Source organism: Rhamphochromis sp. 'chilingali' (assembly GCF_963969265.1).
Source record: "Rhamphochromis sp. 'chilingali' genome assembly, chromosome: 14".
In the NCBI taxonomy this organism is placed as follows: Eukaryota; Metazoa; Chordata; class Actinopteri; order Cichliformes; family Cichlidae; genus Rhamphochromis; species Rhamphochromis sp. 'chilingali'.
The window spans coordinates 17,932,534-17,952,374 of NC_137941.1; the positions used below are offsets into that span (position 1 = coordinate 17,932,534).

The window sequence follows — 19,841 nt, forward strand, 5'->3', positions numbered from 1 at the left end:
GTAATGTCCCAAATGTTCTTGCATATTCATGTGTGTTTGCCGCTCTGCTCATGTGTAAATTTTCATTTGCTGTACTTGTTGCCAGCTTTTCTTTTCTTTTTTTATTCATTGATTTATTTTCCTGTGTGAAGCTTATTGTAATCTGCCTCGCTTTGAGCTACATGAATAAATATTATTATCGTTGTGGACAGCGGATGAGCCGGGTAAGCTACATGAAAGCACTTTAATCTCACTGACTATTCAGTCACACTGCGTTCAAGAATAATTCCAATGAAGTTGGAATGGACGCGTTTAACTTCAAGAAACACCAGCAGGTGTCTCCCTTGAGCATCAGATTCCCCATGTAGGATTCATGAGGAATGGGGCTGCCATTACTGGACTTGGTCAGACTAGTTATTAATTTAATGTTAACGTTTTAGCAGGGAATTTAGGGGGAATATCTCAGTCTGTAAAATGCATCCTACTGCTCTTATGAAAGACGACTTTCTCATCATATTCTTAACAACCAAGGTCCATATCTAGTACAGTATTTGAATATGCAAAGCTGCAAAAAAAGAAAGACAAATGTAGGGGTGGATAATTTGCATATGCATTTGAATGTGGGTCTTATCAGCCGAGTAAAGCACACTATCACTTTCTGCTTTAATTTGGAGCTCTAATCAGTGTGACTAGATACAGGAGACTTTGAAATAAAAATCACGGACTGTAGTTAATGGCCATAAATTTTAACAGCTTTATGCGTCACTTTCTCCGTGTCTGTGAAAAAGTCAGTGTGTACTAGATAAAGCACAATCATTAAGGAGATCAGAGGGCATACACCTACAAACCAGAATAAAGGCAGGCTGTGGTGCAGCATGACTGTTGCTATGGCGATTGTAGCTCCTTGGGTCATCTAAAGGGACCGGACCGCCCTCTTGGGCTAAATGCCAGCAAAACTCATTAAAAATGGGGGAGGAAGTTGTTTTAAATTGAACCGTAACCCCCGACACATCACCGGGCTTGTTCCTGACCCTGCAGGAAATATCTGGAAGTGAAATGAGCCTCACCACAGTGCCAGCCTCTGCTCCACCTCCCTGAGAAAACCTGTGTGGAACTTGTGCAGAGGCTCAAAGGTGGAGAAGATGGCGTCCTTCAGGGAGTCCGGAGTTGCCTCATCTTGTCCCACGGCACTCTGGAAAGACTGGTATCACGGATACATGCATACAGTGATCTTTCAAGCCATTTAACGAGGGAAATACAGTTTAACCATAAAAGTCTCAGTTCACTAACAAAACCAGGTTTTTGAGTGTTTTGTTTTTTTCATTGTGCAGGTGGCAGCGCTTGTCTACTTGTGACAAGCAGGTCATACTTGTGACATCATGACAGGATGTTTACAGATGGTGTTTAAACTCTATTAGAACTTCCTGGTATCTGGATATAAGGCTGATTGTGGGTGAATATTTAATTTTGGCCTATATAAGAAATAAAATACTTGATTTATATGAACTACAGTGCTGTGCAAAAGTCTTGAGCCACCCATCATTTTATTATATTTTGCTTCCAAGGGGCCAGATTTTTCTTGTGTTTTTAAAAAGTGGTCTTCAGCAGTAGTTTTTCATTGGCTGTTTTTTCACTCATTTCTCACTCATAAGTCCAGTCGTTGTACCACTCATGTTAGGATGTAAAGAGGAGGTGAACTGGTGATTCTGGTTGTGTGTCTCTATGACAGGCGACCTGTCCACGGGGCACCCAGACTGTTGCCATATGACAGCTGGGAGAGGGTCCTTAGATTGGATAAGCAGGAGAAAATGGAAGAATGAATGGGTGTTGGGTTTTTTGTTTAAACTGAGGGAATTTGAATACAAAAACGCTATCAGATCCACCATGTAGTACCATCTGAAAAGCATTTGATTGGCAAAATCTTCATTTTTCAGCATGACAATGATCCCAAACACACTGCCAATACAGTAAAATCACACCTGGACAGAATAACACACAGAGGAATATTATCAGTCATGCATTGTCCTCCTCAGAGCCTGGACTTCAATATTACTGAAGCAGTGTGGGATCATCTTGACAGAGAACAGAACAAATGGCAGCCAGCATCCAAAGAAGAGCTTTGCATGTCCTTGAAGAAACTTGGAAAACTATTCTTGAAGACTATTTAAAGAAATTAAAAGAATGTTTTCCTAAGAGAATTTAGGATGTATTGAAGATACCAAATACTGACTTTCAAGCTTGTTAGAATTAAACAATCACCTTTCATACATGTTTACATATGTTTCAATAAATCACAGCAACTATTTCACATTTTTCTAGAAAAATATGAAGAAACAAGGGGTAACTCAAGACCTTTGCACATTTATGTATGATACCAAGGGTTACCAAGAGATCTCCACAGCGATTTTCTTCTGAGAAGAAGAGATAAAGTGAACAGGTAATGAAAAGCCTTTTGCCTCCTTTCAAATCCCTTAATTAGCTGAGGATGAATCGAAGAATCAATAGCCGACCATTCTTAACGCTGTTGTTTCATTAACTCAGAGAGAAGCCTTATGTTTTGTGTTTGTGGACACTGAACAGAAAACAGCTTTATTTAGTTGACGTGATGGGAAAAGAAGTGGGTTTTAGGAAAAGTGAGCGCTGGAAACGAGGCGCCAGCTGTTGTTCAGATGACTTCACCCTTAACAGCAGCGGCACCAACCAGAGCGAGGGAGCACACATACACATGCAGCAGAATAAAAGAACGAGGGCACAAGCCCACCCAAAATATTTATGAGATGTGTGAAAGACTCCTCTGAAAACTGCAAGCCGAGAAAAGCTGCGGCTTTTGAACCTGCCAGTGTAAAAGGAGAGCCGAATCAAACAACGGCAACGCTTCAGTCCAGCCTCATAAGGACATCCTCCTTGATTGCATGTGAAGGAGCGGTACCGCACATTTAATATCCTGTTTGTACCCAGCAATTAAATCTACAGGAGCAGGCTGAAGCAGTGAGTCACAGGCAGAGAGCGCATGCGGCTAAATCCATCTATCTCTTTAAACACAAACACAGTTTAGTATTCACAGCCTTGAACGGGGGGAGATAAATGCATTTCGGAGAACGAGCATGGGGAATGAATAAAAAATGAAATCGCATCTGCCAAAATATTCCTGTGTCACTGCCTGACTCTATGTTTTGGCGGGTGCTCTGCAATGGAGCAGCTAACCAGAATAATCAATGTTTTCCCCCCAGAGGACAAGCGCAGGAGAAAACAAACAGGAGAGCGTCGGCTTGGCGAGCGACTTGGCCCATCTTACCACGGTCACCACCTCGAGGTCCTTCACATACGTCCGTTCTGTTGTCAGCAGCTCCTTGGCGATGAAGTAGGCTCGATCTGTTGGGAACCTCTGCAAGGGCATCACAAACGAAGGGGGGGTGCAATCAGCTCCACAAATGTCTAACAGTAACTTTATTCAGGACAGATAATCTGGGTCCACTTCTATTTTGAGTAGCAACTTTATTTAAAAACAAATCTTTATAATGTCACAACAAGGCAATATATTAAAGTGGCTCTTGGTTACAAACCTTCCTTCGAACCTCGTCTTCATCATCAGTGCGAACGCTGCAGGCGTCGTTGAGCAACGGGCTGGTGAGCGGGGAAGGCAGCCGGCCGTCGGGACTGTGACTGCACAGATCCAGCAACTTCTGACCGTTGACCATCCCGTGGGAGTGTCCAGAGGACGCGGACAGGTGAGGACTGTTGGAAACCACACCTGCACGGAGCCATAGGTGACCATAATGAGATGAGAAAACGATGCACGATAAAGTTAGGCAGCTCTGAGAGCACTTGCCTACTTTAAGCCGCAGACGGGTTGAGTTTTGCAGAAATTAAATAGTAAGAACAATTTTAATGACCAAATTGTTAGAATTTCTGAAGCAAACATGAGGTTTCTTTGCTTTTCTCTGTATTACATTGTTATAAAGCATTTGGTTTTGTTTTGTTTTTCAAACTGATTAAATGACACATTAGGAACAAGCTGAAGTGTGTGATGACATTTTTCGCCATGTTCTGACATTTGTTGAATACACAGCTAATAAATCGAGAATGTAATCAACAGATTATTTGATAGGGAAAAAAATCAGTAGTTTCTGCTGCACAGAAATGTCATCTTTGTCAGATGCCGTGGTGGCATTTGGCTAATAATTAAACTCTCCAGCATTCGATTCATTATCCTACACTGCACACTTTACCTAATGGACACCTTAGCAAGCTAAACCAAACTGTTTCAATCATTGCATCTGAGGTCTGCTTACAGAAAATATAGAGTCAGCCGTGACTCGCTCAACATTCCAGACAACTCTGGCAGTTTTCTTACCACGTCAATCAATACGCAAGCTGAGACAAATACTGCAGGGTGATCGAGAAGAACGGCTTACTTAGTGTCATCCATTCTGACAGCGTTCACTCAGCTTACTTACTATGTTCCGGCAGCAACTTGCTCACCTCTCTCTGGCGACTTCTGGTGTGTTGGCACGAACGCAACAGCTATAACAAGAACGCAGGCCAGTGCAGCTGGTGGCTGCAGTTAGCTCAATGCACAAGTACAGCTGAGGGAAGGAGTGACTCAGGCAAATACACACTACACACAATCTAGAGGAATGCTACAAAGGAGACGGAAAGGTTCTAACATCTACAGTGAGGACCAGACTCCAGAAAATACACCGACTTCAACGGTTTAAAAAGAAGGATTTGGAAAAAATATCGTTTTAACGTCTTTATTGACTCTGCTGAACACATATAGTTCAAAATTGTGTGAAAAGCAGCATAGAAAAGGCCCAGTGAACATCTACAAGAACACCGTGAGCGAATGAATGCAAGACAGAAGACAGACGTGGAAAAAGTGGGGATAAATGCATTCATGCTTCTAGGCCTGTAATAGTAAATGGCTTTATGAATATTTTAGTAAACTGCTTTTTGTTTTCACTCTGTTACTGCTGAGTCGAGAAACGTGTTAATGACAAATGGGTTAATTTGGAAATTCAGAAATTATATAATTTATAACATAAACACAAATCAATTTCACATTAGGTTTAATTTAATAAATTACACAATAAGTAAAAAATACTGTACATTTCAGCTCTTTGTAAATGAGCTTGCTGTTATTTCTCACAGTCTAATTTAATGTAAATGTCAATATCTTACTAGATGTAAAGTATTGAAATGACAGTAATAGCACAGTATATTACAGTACATACAGTAGAGTGCATGCAGAGAGCAGCCAGAGCAGAACAGCAGGACCTGAGCCATACCACAAATCTGGTTCATCACAGCATGCATTGCAAACAAACCATCAAGGACACCAGTGGGTGAGAACAAACACAAGCCTGGCCCACACTGCAGTGATCCAGTAACTCCCAAATCTACATTATCTTAACACCATCTCTTAATTTTGATTTATTATGGATGGATAGACTTCAGTAGGTATTGATAGAAGTGTAAAACCATCATATCTCACTTTTGATATGCCTCTTAATGTCAGCGCTAAAGACTTTCTGGGGGGCAACCGCTGAAGCAGTTGATATGATGGATGAGCAAAGAGACTCTGTGCTTTGAGGTGCTGCCCTTAAACTGCCATTCATACATAGAGTAACGCACGCATTCACCGATACTAAAACCCGCACATTCCCAGGCTCCTGTCATCTACAGTCTCGTTATCTGGATCATTGCAGAAAAGGGAACCCAGAGGCTGGTAATCTTGTTTTCTTGTTTTTTTCCTCAACCACACATTATGAGTTACAGAAAAGATAGACATGCATTCAAAGTTAGAAAAAGAAAAACTTACAAGATCAAACAGTTTCATGCTGACAGACAGGGACAGAGAAAAATAAAGAAATGAAACAGAGAAACAAAAAATGTAAAATAAAGCTCAACCGCTTGTTAAACAGAATACACAAAGACAAGCATGAAGACAGGGGTGCAAAAGAAAGTTAAGAAAAGAGACTGGAAATAAAAGTTAGGAAGACTGCAGCTCGGTGATGCCAAATTACTGCCAGAGATACTTGAACGCAAATCAAGAGCAGACTGGGATTGTCAACACTGGGCATGAAAAGCCACAAACTGTTGTGGAGTGACCACAGTGTAACACTGCAACACACACGTGCTTTTAACTCTATCAGATGAAGCCACTGCCGGTCCCGCGAAGCTACTACTCACGCAAATCTTGTGATCTCGTAACTGCCAAAACATCTGTGAACAAGAGAGCGCAACTCCCCCCACAGGGCAAGGGCTAAACTAAAACTCTGATACTTTGTGATGTTTTTATGACAACATGCTGATGTCAGATTGTTTTTTTTCAAGGTCAACTTTAACCTTGCGTGCTAAAACTGCTTAGGTACTCATGTCCCCCAAGTGAAGTTTGAAAACGATCCATAAAATTGTGGGTAATATATAACTTTTACTAATTTTCACATTGGATGTGACCTTAACTTTGACCCGATTTTCACCAACATGAAATCAACTCCAGCTGTTATTGATATCTAGCATCACACAAAGTTTTGAAAATTAGATCTTGATAGCTGTGGACGCTAGACTGATTGCAAACAGATACACAGACAAGCAAACAAACAGAGCCGATTACACACTCCCTCCCTTTGGCGGGACATTTAAACATGACAGCTAAATCATAAAGTTTGCTTCAAGTTAATGAGTGGAGGTACTGCATATGGATCAGCATCACTTCAGACCAGAACTTCTCACAACAATCAAATAGTAGGTGCTGCATTAAGAGTAAAAAAAGAAAGGTAAATGTACAGAAGTTAACAGTTACTACTACCTCAATGACACATCAACAGACCCCAGAAAATATTAGTACCAAGCACAAAGTGTCTTATGCAGAAACCTTTAAAAAAAATGTAACTAATTTCAAATAGTTAGATGTGTCTATGGACAGCTATGGAGCAAAATGTGGATTTTCCGTAGGGAGTTTTAAGGCATCGTCTGACTTATGAATAAAATCTACAACATTTTTAATCAGCCTCACGTTTCAAACTGTCTGAAAGCCTCTGTACTCTCTGTAGTTTTTAATTAGTAGCCATTGAGTGTAAAATCCTTAAAAGGCACGTGTCTATGTCCAAACGGACATGTTAATATAATTAAAGAACAGCGAGGCTGAACATTAAAGCCGCTCCATGAAATGGGCAAGAAAAGCCTGAACGCATACATTCGGCTACGTTTAAAAAGTGCTTCTACTCAGCAGTGCTGTGCTGTGACCACTATGGACTCGGGAGTGTGTGGATGTGAAAAAGCCTCCTGCTTACGTTCTGACCCAGACCCCTCTAGCTCTCAGTCGCAGATGGTTTAAAACTTTTAGCGCACTTAACAGCTGAAAATGTGTCCGATATCCTCATCGCTGAAGGCATGGGAAGCATCCTCATCTGCCTCCTCATCCAGCTGGAGGCTGCCAAAGGAAAACGTGTTTCTTGGTATGGGGGAACTAGAATTAGCCTCCGCTGGGCTACCAAACATCACGGGGCTGCTGCAGTTGCCCCTGTTATTTTCTAACTCCGACTCGCTGGACTCTGAGCCGCTTGTGTTCGGGCCATCGTTCATTTGAACTGCTCCGTACTGTGTGACACCGGTTGATCTTAATCGTTTCTGCCCCAGACTGGTCCGCGACCTGCCTGGCGCAGTTAGCCCATTGGCCACCATGCGGCGCTCAAGAGCAGCCATGCGTTCAGCCCGAGAGAGGACAGTACGCGATTCTTGCTTTGCAGAGGACGTTCCTTGGACTGCGTCTGCGTCAAAATGGGCTTTGTGGAATTTCTGTGAGCGAGGAGATCGGCCCATGACGGGAGAGCATCTGCCGTCATTAAAGTTAAGTGGAGTGGGACTGTAGCCGTTCTGGTCTATGCGACTGAGGGAAGGTGCGTGATGGAGAATGTCAATCACAGGACTGGCAGTGACACCTCTTGAACCCGTCACAGTGGAAACTGTTATAGGGCTGTTGCTCTGCCTCTCTTGGACACCTATGTCTCCTATAATGCTATGAACAGGACTTCGGTCAACCGTTTGGCATGACTGCTTGGGAGAATGTTCTAGCTCATGACTCATGATGAGCGATGCTCTAGAAGAAGAAGAAGAAGACTCCCTATACATCCTACCCAGAAAGTGCTCCTGTTGAGCCTGCAGAGCCCCATTTATCCCTCCAGAGCCAGATCCCCGGGGGAGCATACCCTGTTCTCTATAGCTGTGGTCTGACCTGCTAGCCTGGTCCCTGCCCAAGTAATACTGAGCATCTACATCACTGCAGTCAATGTAGGGAATGGAAAAGCTGCCGCCTTTAGCAGCCCTAGATGCTGGACCTGTATTCAGATGTTCGGGGTGGGTCTGTCGTGTTGGGCTCCTCGTCTCCTCTGTCCTGGATACAGACCCCGTTCTCTCTTCGTGGCCATTTCTCTGATGCGAGGGGCTCATCCTCGCCCGCGAAGCTGCCGGGTCTTCTGCACTCACCAGGACCGACTCCTTCCAGTGACGCCGAGGAGAATCAATTCTGTCCCCAGGAGCACCACTCTGCCAGTACGAGACAGGAACACAGGGTTAAAGAATTTAAAGACCACAATTTATTCATTGTATTCATTACTCTTACTGAAGGCCAGGATTTTAAAGTTTTTAAATAAATTCTACCTGACTTGAAAATACCCTGCAGTACCCCCATGGCTCTGTTTTGTTGGGCAGGCTGGCATCTTCTATGCACACACACATGTGCAGGGATACCACAGCACAGTATTGGGCTACCATGTGTCACCAGAACAGCCCTAGTGCTCCTTATTAATGATTCCCACTCCACAAAGTCTCTTGAACTGTGTTGGAGGGATCAAACACTATTCTTCTAAAAAGATGTTCTCTAATTTGGTGCTATGATGACAGCGTTAGCTGTATAAAACAGGAGTTTATTCATACCAGAAAAATGATCTTGGAGCATAACAGAGTCTTAAGATCCATGCCTCCGGATGAGTAGGCTGTATTTTGCTGTATTTTTACATTATATGCATTTTAAAAAGAGAAAACAATGTGAAAAGCGACACTATGGACTGTATTTGCTCAGACAACAAAAAATGCTGTATGCAACAAATTGCCCACTTAAAAGACTCACATCTGTTGGCACTTCACGGTGGCTTGGAGAAGGCAATGGTGACAGGCGACTGTTGTGTTGGACCCGACTGCTGTACTGAACACGACTGTGTTTCCTGGCAGACAGGATATTAAAGGTCAGCGTTATAAACTCTGAGCACCCTCGCCTGTACCAAATATGTCAAACGTATGTGCAGCCTTTACCTTTCAAACGGGATCTTTTTAAATTCAGACTCTTTCACATATTCAATCACCTGCTTCTGCGTGCGACCGCTGCAGAGATAAATACGAGACAGTTAATGATGAGCTATTCCGCAAGAGCCTTAGTAGACTGTTAAGTGATGCTGTGTTCTTGCAGCCATGATAGACAGAGTTTAGCTCTTTGATGCAAATGCTACCTGAATCTAAAGGAGGAGCCTCGTGAGAAGAGTACCGGCTTGGGCTTGGGCTTAGGTTCCTCAAATAGGCGGAAGAAGGCGTGATATTCAACACAGATCTTCCAGAAGACTTTACAGCAGTCCCTGCTTGGCATTAAAAACTCCAGAGTGTCCTGATATGAACTCTGGGGGACACATCAAGACATTTAAACACAACATCAGTCAGTGAGCTGAAGGGTTTCAATATCTTGTGATGTCACTTACATTTAGATCCGGCCTCAGCTTAATGAGGAAGCGTTTTCTCTTGAAGCTCAGTTTTCGAACTTTAGACCAGTTGAAGGCGTTAATCTTTGTGTGTCCCTGAAGTGATGAAAAACAGAATTCACTACTTTGCACTACTAAACACATAAAAAGCGTTTGATACCAGTTGGGCTGACCTGCACTGATTTTAGACTAACCTGGAAGACCAGGACACCCGTGTGTGCCACAGTCAGGCTTAACTTTGTTCCCTCGCGATCCTTGGCAGGATGGAGCCGAATCCCGTACATCTCCAGCCTGCGAGCAACTTCTAACAAATGGCAGTCTGATTCTGCTGGTGTCTGACCACTGTGGTATAAAACAAAACAAATGAAACTATATTTCATGTAGTGTTTAACAGAAACAAATCTCAGGGAAAGACCATAGGCATCAATAAAGCGAACATACTAACGAGCACTGTCGCAAACCTCCACTGTCAAAAAACAAAGACACCTTCTTAGTGTTGGGTTGTCTATACTTTCGAAAACTGGAAGCACTGGAAGCATACTGTGGTGGTTTGAGCAAATCAAAGATGTGGAGCTACCTGCTGTGGGGACCGCTCGCGAATGAGGGACCAGCTGAAAGTAGCTTTTATTTAACCCACATCTGTTAAACTCTTTAATATCTTTTAAACCTTGGTGTTATTATTGCAACAAAATATTCTGTGTTATACGCTCATAAAAATCTTTTACACACAGGAACACGAGCTTTAAAATTCAATCTATTCATTGTTCACTTTAGAAAGTATTTTCTAGATGGTTTTGGAAATAATTATTAGAGCAGGGAGGGTAAATTCAGACAAAAATGAATCGTATTCCCCTGTTGGATATCTGGCTTATTAAAGTGAAAGACAAAGACAGAGTTCAATCCAGGTTTCTCAAGTTTATCTGAGTTTCTGGAGAAGTGGTGGGAGGGGCTGCAAATGCCAACTAACGTTCCTATTTCTTATCAGTGGATAAGCCTTCCTGTTTCCTGTGTGTGGTAATTAATAAGAGATTTAATTCTACATGGCACATAGCCAGAAGTACTGCAGTCATCAACTAAGAAGGACTCTTGGTGGGAAAAAAAGAGCAAGTTAAAGGGAGCAGTCAGCTCTAACGGAGCTGCTTTCATGTTGCCGCAGCCACCCACTGCGTGCCCATCTCTGGCAAGACACCCTGTAATGCTGAGGTGAGACAAGTGTTAGCAAAGCATTGGCACATATTCAAACCCACGCACGGTTGGGGGAATTTTGTGAAATGTGCTTTAAGGACATTTGGAAAGTTTCCAGTAACATACCACTCCCAAAACGAGTGGCAGTTATAATAGAAAAGCCTAAAAAGAAGCGCCAAGTTCAATCGCCAGCTTCACTTCTTGCGACCTCCTGCACGAGACGCCTCAGAGCGCTCTCTGACAAACTGCGTTTTTAACCTACTGAACCGGCCGACAGCAGCAGCGTGAGTCATGCAGCAGGTTGAAGGAGGATTTCAGATCTCTGTTAGGAGGAAAGTAGTCTTTATAGACAGAGCAGAAGATGAACTCACATCCACTTCTGGCCAGAAGCTGTAAAACAACTTACAAAGACTGCCTTTTCTAAGCCCGTGTATAATAAAAATACACAGCTCTCTGAGAAAGGAGCCTTTCATTCAATGGCTGTTTTCCTGAATGTGCCACCTCTATAATAAAAGTTCCCAGTGGGACACGCACGCGGTCTGAAACAACATTTCCTGTTGACGGGTTGAGAGAGTAATTTGAGCGCAGCCATGCCTTCAGTGACCTTATGAAGAGAGTTAAACAGAAACTACGACTGGAACCAAACAACTGCCTTATTTTAAAACCACTGTGCAGCCTTGAATCAAGATCTCTACTCACATATTCTTTGAGTGAAACTCCATGATTTTGTCAATGAGGGGCATTTGATCTGGGATGTAGTTGTTGTTGAGGAGGTGTGACCGGCACTGGCTCTCCTCAAAGTCTCCAATCTCAGCTTAAGGGAGACATGAAAGAAAGGGGGGTGAAAAAGCTCATGTTATACAAAATAAGAATAAAATAAATAAGAATTGATAATAATGAGAATAATAGCAAAGAGAGTCAATGTAGGGTGCTTGTAAAAGCGCTTCAGAACGTGGCTTTTCTGGAGGAATTAAAGGTTTTTCCTCTTTTAGTGTTTTATTGATACAAAAAAACTTTGATCACTATCGTGTGACAGACTGCAGCAGTGAAAATGCTCAGATTTCCTGGCATTGGCACCATCTAACTAAAAAATACCCACCGTAATACACAGATAATCAATTTGCAGTGGTGTTAAGTGTGCACTGTTACATTCACGGTTAAAAGAAAGCATTTAATCTTTAGATGAAATGTTTTCTGTATCAGGATATAATAAAAATAATCCGTGTCTTAGCTGCTCTTAAAATTAGGTAAACAAATCCTCTGATGAACAACAACACATGACATCTTACACCCTATAATTATTCATTTAACAAAAGAAATTCATCAAAAATGAAAAAGCAGTGTGTGAAAAACCCTCACTGCTTCTGCAGGAAATATGAGGCTAAGTAGCTGCTGGGTGCTGATAATCAAATGCACTTGATTAACTGATCATCAGCGAGTGCGAGCACCTCTATAAAAGCACTACTTTAGGCAGCTTGCTGGTCTGGAGCCATTGTTTATTCACACAATGCCAAGAATGAAAGACATCAGTGATTTTAGTGAAGCGATTGTTGCTGATGGTGATGATTTGGGAACTCCTCAAAGTATTCTAGAGACAAATGTGAGGCTAAATCACCGTTTACCTAGTTTTTCAGACACTGCTTCTACATTTTGTTGGTTTTTTTTCGTCAAATAAATAACTACTTGCTGTAATTTGTCATGTGTATTTGTTTGTCTGAGGTTGTATTTGCCTAATTTTAACAGCTGGTGAGGACTAGATTATTTTTTACTTACTTTTCATGTAAAATCTTAGAACTGATACTGTACTTTGCGGTGTACTTTTGTTTTTTTACCATGACTGCCTTTCATCTATGTGTGTGTTTTGTTCCCGTGAGCTTAATGACAAAAACAGCTCCGGCGTTCCTTACATTGTATAATGTAGGAGACCATCAGAGCGGCGCTGGTGTCGTTGCAAGTCAGACGTCCACAGAAAAGGTCCTGTTTGATCTGGAGGGCAAACAGGTACCTGGGCCAAACACAAACAGCATTCGCATTATACAAAAGGAGGAGCTGGAGTTTGGTGTTTTCTACCACCTGAATTCTGGATCAGATTGAAGTCTACTGCTAAACTCAAACATGGCAGCCAAGAGGATTATTGCAAATTCTAACTAAATGAAAAGCATCTTTTGCCTTTCTTTGAACCACAGTCAGCTGGAACAAGTGTACAGTTTAAATTCAGAAATCTATAAGAAGTAAAGTTAGTTTTCGGGACATTTCCTGAACACATTGCACCTCCTGGCTGTAGTCCAGCACAGAAACAAATATAGTCCTGATAAGAGGCATAATAATTTCTTTGGTTTTTTGAGAACATCTAACGTCAGCGCCAACTAGTCAAGCAGTTTACATCCACCTCCGTCCTTCAGCTGCCGAGTTTGCCAAAAAATGTTTTCAATGTCTTTTGCATTTTCAAATCAATGAATAATTATGACAAATAACCAGGATTTAAAGTCCAGAACAAGAAAGGAGAAACCGGAAAACCATTAGCTCCGCACTAATCTCCCAGGAGGTAAATCAGAAACGTGGCAGCCCTGATATGTGAACAGCATAGCGTGGCGGGGAATAAATCTTGTGGGAACCGCAGCACGTTTCATGTTTCCACAATTGTTTTCAGTCACAGTGGAAATAAGTGACACTGATTTACACTGACACACTGTATACAAGTGCATGTTTCATTGCCAAGCGGAAGATAAGCACGCTGTTGGGACGAAGATAAGTTATATCACACAGAGAGGAGCTCACCTCGTTAGCTCCTCCAGTAGCTGGGCGTGGTCCGGGGGGAAAAACTTCACAGAAAACCTCAGGATTGTGTGTTTCGGCCCTGCGTAAACACAACAAAGAGATCTGCTATTGGACTGCATCAAATACACAAAACAGCAGCCCTTTGAAGCGAGATATGCTTCTCGCTCGCTTACAGGTTTTCTCCAGACAAACAAAGAAACGTTCACTGAGAGAGATTTCTTCAAAGAATAGGGTTCAGTATTTTAAAGCACTTACGCCTGAGCTGCTTGATAATGGGTTTGATATGGTCCAACCAAACCTATGAAAGAGAGAAGACGGTCAACACGGAGCTGATTTTAGGGAAAGCTACGTTAGGTATGCTTGACAGAGGTTCCTCTGTGCTCTCATTTACTCACCATCATCTTTTGTTGGTTCTGAAACTCCAAGCCAAAGTAGTCACCCTCAATGAGATTCATGTGGGAGCACACGAGGTCAAACAGCACCTTGCCTGAGGCTTTTTGCTGTGAACAAAAGGAAAAGACAAAGAGCTATAGTTAATATAACACTGCAACAGTAACTATTCCTGTTTTAAAGTCACTTTTGTCCTCAGCATTGAAGTCAAAGGAGACTCTGGTATTTTATATGGTTACATACATAAAGCCAGCCAAACTTCTGGGCCGAATGACACAAAAGAGCACTCAGGCGCAAAAGAGCCCGGCTTTGTTGACCTGTCAAACCCCATGCGAGTGAATGCTACCCAAGTAGATAATCATTTTTTTGACCAAATTCCTCTGCCAGCCTTCGTCCTTCTATTCTTGCTTTCACGGGCTCGGTTGGTCACAAAACCCCTTCCTCCCTGCTGGAGCCAGAGGGGGAGGCAGATCCCGTCTTTGATCTGTGTTTTCAGTGTCACTGCTGTCACTGATGACGGCCTGGCGGCCTTTGAGGTTGATACAGTATCAGGACGGGATAAAGACCCTCCCCGACCACCTCCGTCCTCGCTCGCACCGCGCGCAAACACTTTGAAGAAAGAGCGAGCAGCCCACGTGCTGCCTGGCGATGTGACAACACACAGGCCTCAGAAATCCACCACATCTTTGGAGAGAGAAACTTTCCCATGTAAGGTCAAGTAAAAGTCAGGGATTTCCACTGAAACACTTCTGTTGCAGGCACCCTGAGAAGACAGAGCTCTGTCAGGCGGACACACAGCAGGAGAATTTCTGCCTGGCTGCTTCCTCATGACTGCTTTGCACCAGAGCGGAGCGTGTCCCAGCTATAGCATGTGAGTGTTTGTAGTAGCAGTTCCCTTTGGTTTGGATAATGATCCAGGGATGTCTCCGAGTGGGTTTCAAGGAAGCAGTTCCTCCTGTGCTTTTACATAAAAGGAAGAGTGAGTCGCAGAGACGCGTCACATGAATTCCCCTTCATGCAGCTGAACTGTATTAAAGGGTCTCGCCCGCCTTTAAATGTGTCTGGTTTCACAGGCAAACAATGATACAGTCTGCGCTCCTGTTGCTCAAAGAATAAAAACACAAGCTTAGCCAGCTTAGTGAAAGGGTTTACACTTTCACAAAAAAATCCAAAGTCTTTCCCAAACAAGCGCCCACTCACAACATCAGCCACCCCCCCGCGTCTGTCCTTCCTACACAGCACTACTGTCTCTCGTCAGGCAGCGCAGAGGGTGTCCTCTGTCGCCATATGGAAGCCAGTTGTTTCCATATGGTGACAAGCAGGCTAGAGGGAAAGAGCTTAAGCCCTTCTCACACGTAAATATTCCACCCTAACTGAGGCAAATGAACTCCTGAATGACTTCTATGTCTCATGTTTTCTGAACAAATGTGCCCCAGGAAAACGTACGGCGGACAAACCGCTGCAGATGCAGTGTTGAGGCTCAAGAGTGTTTCTGTCTCACGTATCCAGCCCTATAAATCTGCTGTCGGGGCAGAAATGACCGCGAGCCAAGCAGAGATGGGTAAGGCCGAGGCTGATTAAAGCTTGACAGTGCTTGATTAAATGCAGCTGTTGCAGACTGGAGTTACGGCACTGCCATTTGACACCGCTGCAGCCGGCACAATAATAAGGCCACTGTTAATGATGCACAAGACCCAAAGATGACAGCTGTACTGGCGCAGGCACTTGGAGGACACTTAGTAACACAGTACTCACTTTAGAGTCTCTAAAAGCCTAATTGCAGCTACGTAATAATGAAACCTGGCATAAAAGCAACTTGTCTTACAAAACCGAACCCTCTTAGTTGCCATTTTATTAGGTACACCTATCTATTACTAATATACCGCAATACAATAGACATTTAATCAATCCTAGCAGGATATAACCCGGAGGGGATATACAGTACTGGATTGGAGTAGTTTTAGTTAAATTTACCCAATAAAGTCTGAACCAACTGTTTACGAAGAAAGACGCTCATCTTTGGACAGTACAGGTGTTACTAGATTACTACAACTGACTCCATTTTTTTCATTGGGGAACCTGTAGGCAGGGATTTTCTCTTATTCAGCCACAAAGGCAATAAGACCATGAGCTCAATATAGACTATATGGACTATATACTGAGCCACACCTCTTTGTCATTCTATTCAAGTGTTTCATTCAATCCCATTGTTGCTGATGAATGAAATCAAGCACGTATTCATGCTGTCTGTCTTTACAAACATTTCTGAGGAATTGGCTGTTATAGCACAGCTGCAACAAGTCTTTAGTGAAATTTCTTCCCTTCCAGACAATCCACAGTGAGCTGTATAGTAAGTGGTAATATTGCAAAGTCAAAGCATTCACGAACCACAGCAATTCAGCCATGAAGTGACACAATAGGTAGTCACCAGTGCTCTGCTGACTCAATAACTGCAGATTTTCAAAGTCCTCTGACTTTAACATCAGCACTGGGAGCTTCATTGTATGGGTTGCCATGCCAGCAGCATCTCCTTGCAAGGCCAGTGTTGGCTTGAGTGATGTAAAGCATGCCACCGCTGGACTGTGGAGGAATGGAAACGTGCTGCAGTGATAAATCTCATCTCGTTTCTCTATCTGGCAGTCTGGACACCAGACTGAGTTTAGTCTGGGTTTAGTGAATAGCAGGAAACACTGCCTGCCTGAGTGCACGGTGCCAGCTGTAAAGGTTGGTGGAGGAAGGATAATGTTATGGGGTTGCTTTCTATTTCCAGTGAAGGGAAATGTTAATGTTTTAGCTCACTGTGACATTTTTTTATAGTTCTATCCTTTCAGCTTTTGCAGAGGCTTTTCTGTTCCAGTGGGACTGAGCCCCACTGCACAAAGCTCAGTCCAAAGAATGGATGGATGATTTTGGTATGGAACAACTTAACTGTACCACACAGAGCCCTAACCTCAACCCCATCGTACCTTTGAGATAAACTAGAAAGAAGATTGCCAGCCAGGCCCTCTCATCCAACATCAACGTCTGACCTTAGAAATGCTATCAAACGGGCACAAATTGCCGCAGACAAGCTTCAAAAGCTAGTAGAAAGTCTTCCCAAAAAGAGGGGAAGCTGTGTTAGCTGTAAGGGGGGAACAATTTCCATAATAATGCACATGGATTTACAATTCCAATTCCCAAAAAGTTGGGATGATGTGTAAAATGCAAAAAAACAACAACCCAGAATTCAGTGATTTGCAAATCCCCAAATAGAACATGGAAAACATCAAATGTATTAACTGGGAAAATTACTGAGACCAAATCATTTCTGATCTATTCACAGCAGAGATTCTGACCTTTCTGTACAGGAAAAGTTCAAGTATCACAAATAAAATAAATGAAAGCTCTGTTCAAGTGTGCCATTAAACCACGGCAGTGTGACAGTGAGCCAGCTTGCAACTGAAGTGGGAATGAAATCCAATTGTTCATTATTTCTGAATGGGTGCCTGCATGTTGGTAATGAGTGCCATAGCTGCCACATATTGTCAAGCACATATATGTGGGTAAATCCTAAACGTGTTGATACATGCTAACACTTTCAGAAGCTACATTAAATTTGCTGTTTTTTTAGCATTTCCAGAGCTTACATTTGCTCTGCACTAGTCGGTACTACAATGGGTCTTGAAGAAAACACAGATATTAATGTTCTGTGGGAATAATTTCTTCACAACTCTTTGGTTTTCTTTCCAATATTGTTGGGTCTGTAGCCGACAATATCAAGTGCCCTGAGGCAACTGTTGTTATGAATTTGTGTTTTATGAATAAAACTTCGAACTGAATTGAAATATTGACTTGTAGCAATGGCCTAGTGTGAACGTCTGGATTAAGAAACATCTGATTTAAAGGGACAGTTAACTTAACCATTCAGGTTGTTTTGGAGTGAGTTGCCCATATTTGAAGATATCAGCTTTAGAAAATATTATCCCCTGTTGAAAATAATGGGACCCGATAGCACTTCCCTTGAGGTGCTCCAAGCTCCAAAAACATTAATGTGAAAAAGTCAGCAGCAATATCTCCTTCTAGAAATCATGACCTGGTTACTCAAAAATCCTCAAACCCTGTTGTGAGCACTTTAATGTAGGAACTCTGTTTGTGTGCATTTTTTTGGCATCTGAAGCAGCACAAGGCAAGTGCGATCATGTTCCATTAGATTCAAGGAAAGGCACTGATTTCCACAGTTGATATCTCAAAAACTGAGCAACGCACACCAAAACAATGTAGACGGGTCATTAGCACTACAGGCCACAGACAAAAATACTTGAATTTAATCTCAGAGTGACCTGTTCATTTAATTTAATTTAGGTCACTGAAGCTGTAAAGACACAAGATAATTTACTGTGTCAATTCACTGAACCATTAATTACAGCAAAGCTGTCTGTTTTTATATCCTCTGTTCATCCAGATGGCAAACAGTACATTTAACTCTTTAAAACATAAACAATGAAATAATTGCCCGAAATTTATATATAAATATATTTGATGATTACTGATGATTTAGAAGTCTCAAAAAAATCACACAAGCTGTATCAAATTAAATACACTAGGTGTTAAGGGGTTAAAAATCTAGGCATCAAAGTAGTCTCTAAGAAGACTGCACAAGCACCAATAAAGTCAAAAGGCCAACGCTAAAGTGTACAACAATCAGACAAAAAAGAAGCTGTGACTTCTTCCCTCTGACAGTGCAGCTGACTCAAACCTCTACATACATGTCGTGCAGCCTCCGCTTTCAGCTGAAAGGTTACAGTCTTAGGAAACATCATCATCAGGACCTGACATTTCTTTCATCATCTGGAATGCCAAGAAAATGTCACCAATCTTCCTTTTCATGGCCTCTATCTATAAAAAAATAAGGTTTACAGTTTACATAGGAGCCGTCAATTGCAGCATGAGGCAACGCTTTCTGAATCAGCAATCTCAGACCAGACAAGACGCGCCGGGAGACTCTGTCTGGGTTCATCAGGCTTAAACATAGACTCATAGGAGGCTACAACTGTTTACACGTGTGTGAGTGCGAGTACGGCTACGCCGCTGCATTGCCCTCTGCATGCTCCGACTGACAAAATGCAGCTAAATAAAGATGACAGCAATGTCTGCCTGGGTTTCCACTTCAGGGTAGACCAAACACTCCCCCCCAGCACCCTTTGTTAGTAAGCTCCTGTCAGCAAAAAGAGATAAAGGTCAGGTGTAAAGCAGCTCTGTGTTCCCTCTACTATTCCCCTGCAGGAGATATTCGTATGGCCCACTTCACCCACAAAAAGCTAGGCCAGGCGATGCTGGACAAACCTGAGGTTGTGTGGGGTAATGGGGGTGGGTGCCATAGATGGCAAACAGACTGCGAGTGCCTCGAGGCTCCAGATGGACAGAAAAAACAAAGGGAATCGTGTCTGGTTGAATATACTGCTTGGTGCATGGGAGGAGTTGATGCTGGCATTAAAGCAAAGGGGTTAGACATGACTGAAGAGGGACGTAAGAGTTTATTCTTTGTCTTTTCCTGTGTCGTGGACCCTGCTGGTAAACTTGTGCCTGCTGGTTCAGTTAAACCTCGACAGAATGTAGAGTAAGACTCTGCCAGCAGGAGGTTTTCAGCCGTGACATTCAGCAACGTCACAGGAAGTCGACTGAGGTCACGGATGAAAGAGATGTGTGTCATTCAAAGAAAGGAATAAGCAAGTGGTAAAAGGTCAATTCTCAGATTCAAAATATCTGCAGCGCTTATCAGAT

General features: G+C 42.7%; 1 protein-coding gene across 2 annotated transcripts in view; it reads right to left on the reverse strand.

Moving 5' to 3' along the window:
* The window catches only part of LOC308410528 (FERM, ARHGEF and pleckstrin domain-containing protein 1-like), a 57,324-nt gene that overhangs the window by 9,358 nt on the left and 28,125 nt on the right, over window positions 1-19,841 (reverse strand). For both annotated transcript variants that reach the window (XM_080903915.1, XM_080903916.1), the window contains exons 3-16: window positions 14,087-14,191; window positions 13,947-13,989; window positions 13,692-13,770; window positions 12,821-12,918; window positions 11,613-11,727; window positions 9,923-10,070; window positions 9,729-9,824; window positions 9,486-9,649; window positions 9,292-9,360; window positions 9,110-9,203; window positions 8,319-8,526; window positions 3,543-3,730; window positions 3,275-3,364; window positions 1,047-1,180 (exon numbers count right to left, since the gene is read on the reverse strand). In XM_080903915.1, coding sequence (XP_080760041.1) covers window positions 1,047-1,180; window positions 3,275-3,364; window positions 3,543-3,730; window positions 8,319-8,526; window positions 9,110-9,203; window positions 9,292-9,360; window positions 9,486-9,649; window positions 9,729-9,824; window positions 9,923-10,070; window positions 11,613-11,727; window positions 12,821-12,918; window positions 13,692-13,770; window positions 13,947-13,989; window positions 14,087-14,191 — 1,631 coding nt within the window. The remainder of the gene's footprint in view (window positions 1-1,046; window positions 1,181-3,274; window positions 3,365-3,542; window positions 3,731-8,318; window positions 8,527-9,109; window positions 9,204-9,291; window positions 9,361-9,485; window positions 9,650-9,728; window positions 9,825-9,922; window positions 10,071-11,612; window positions 11,728-12,820; window positions 12,919-13,691; window positions 13,771-13,946; window positions 13,990-14,086; window positions 14,192-19,841) is intronic.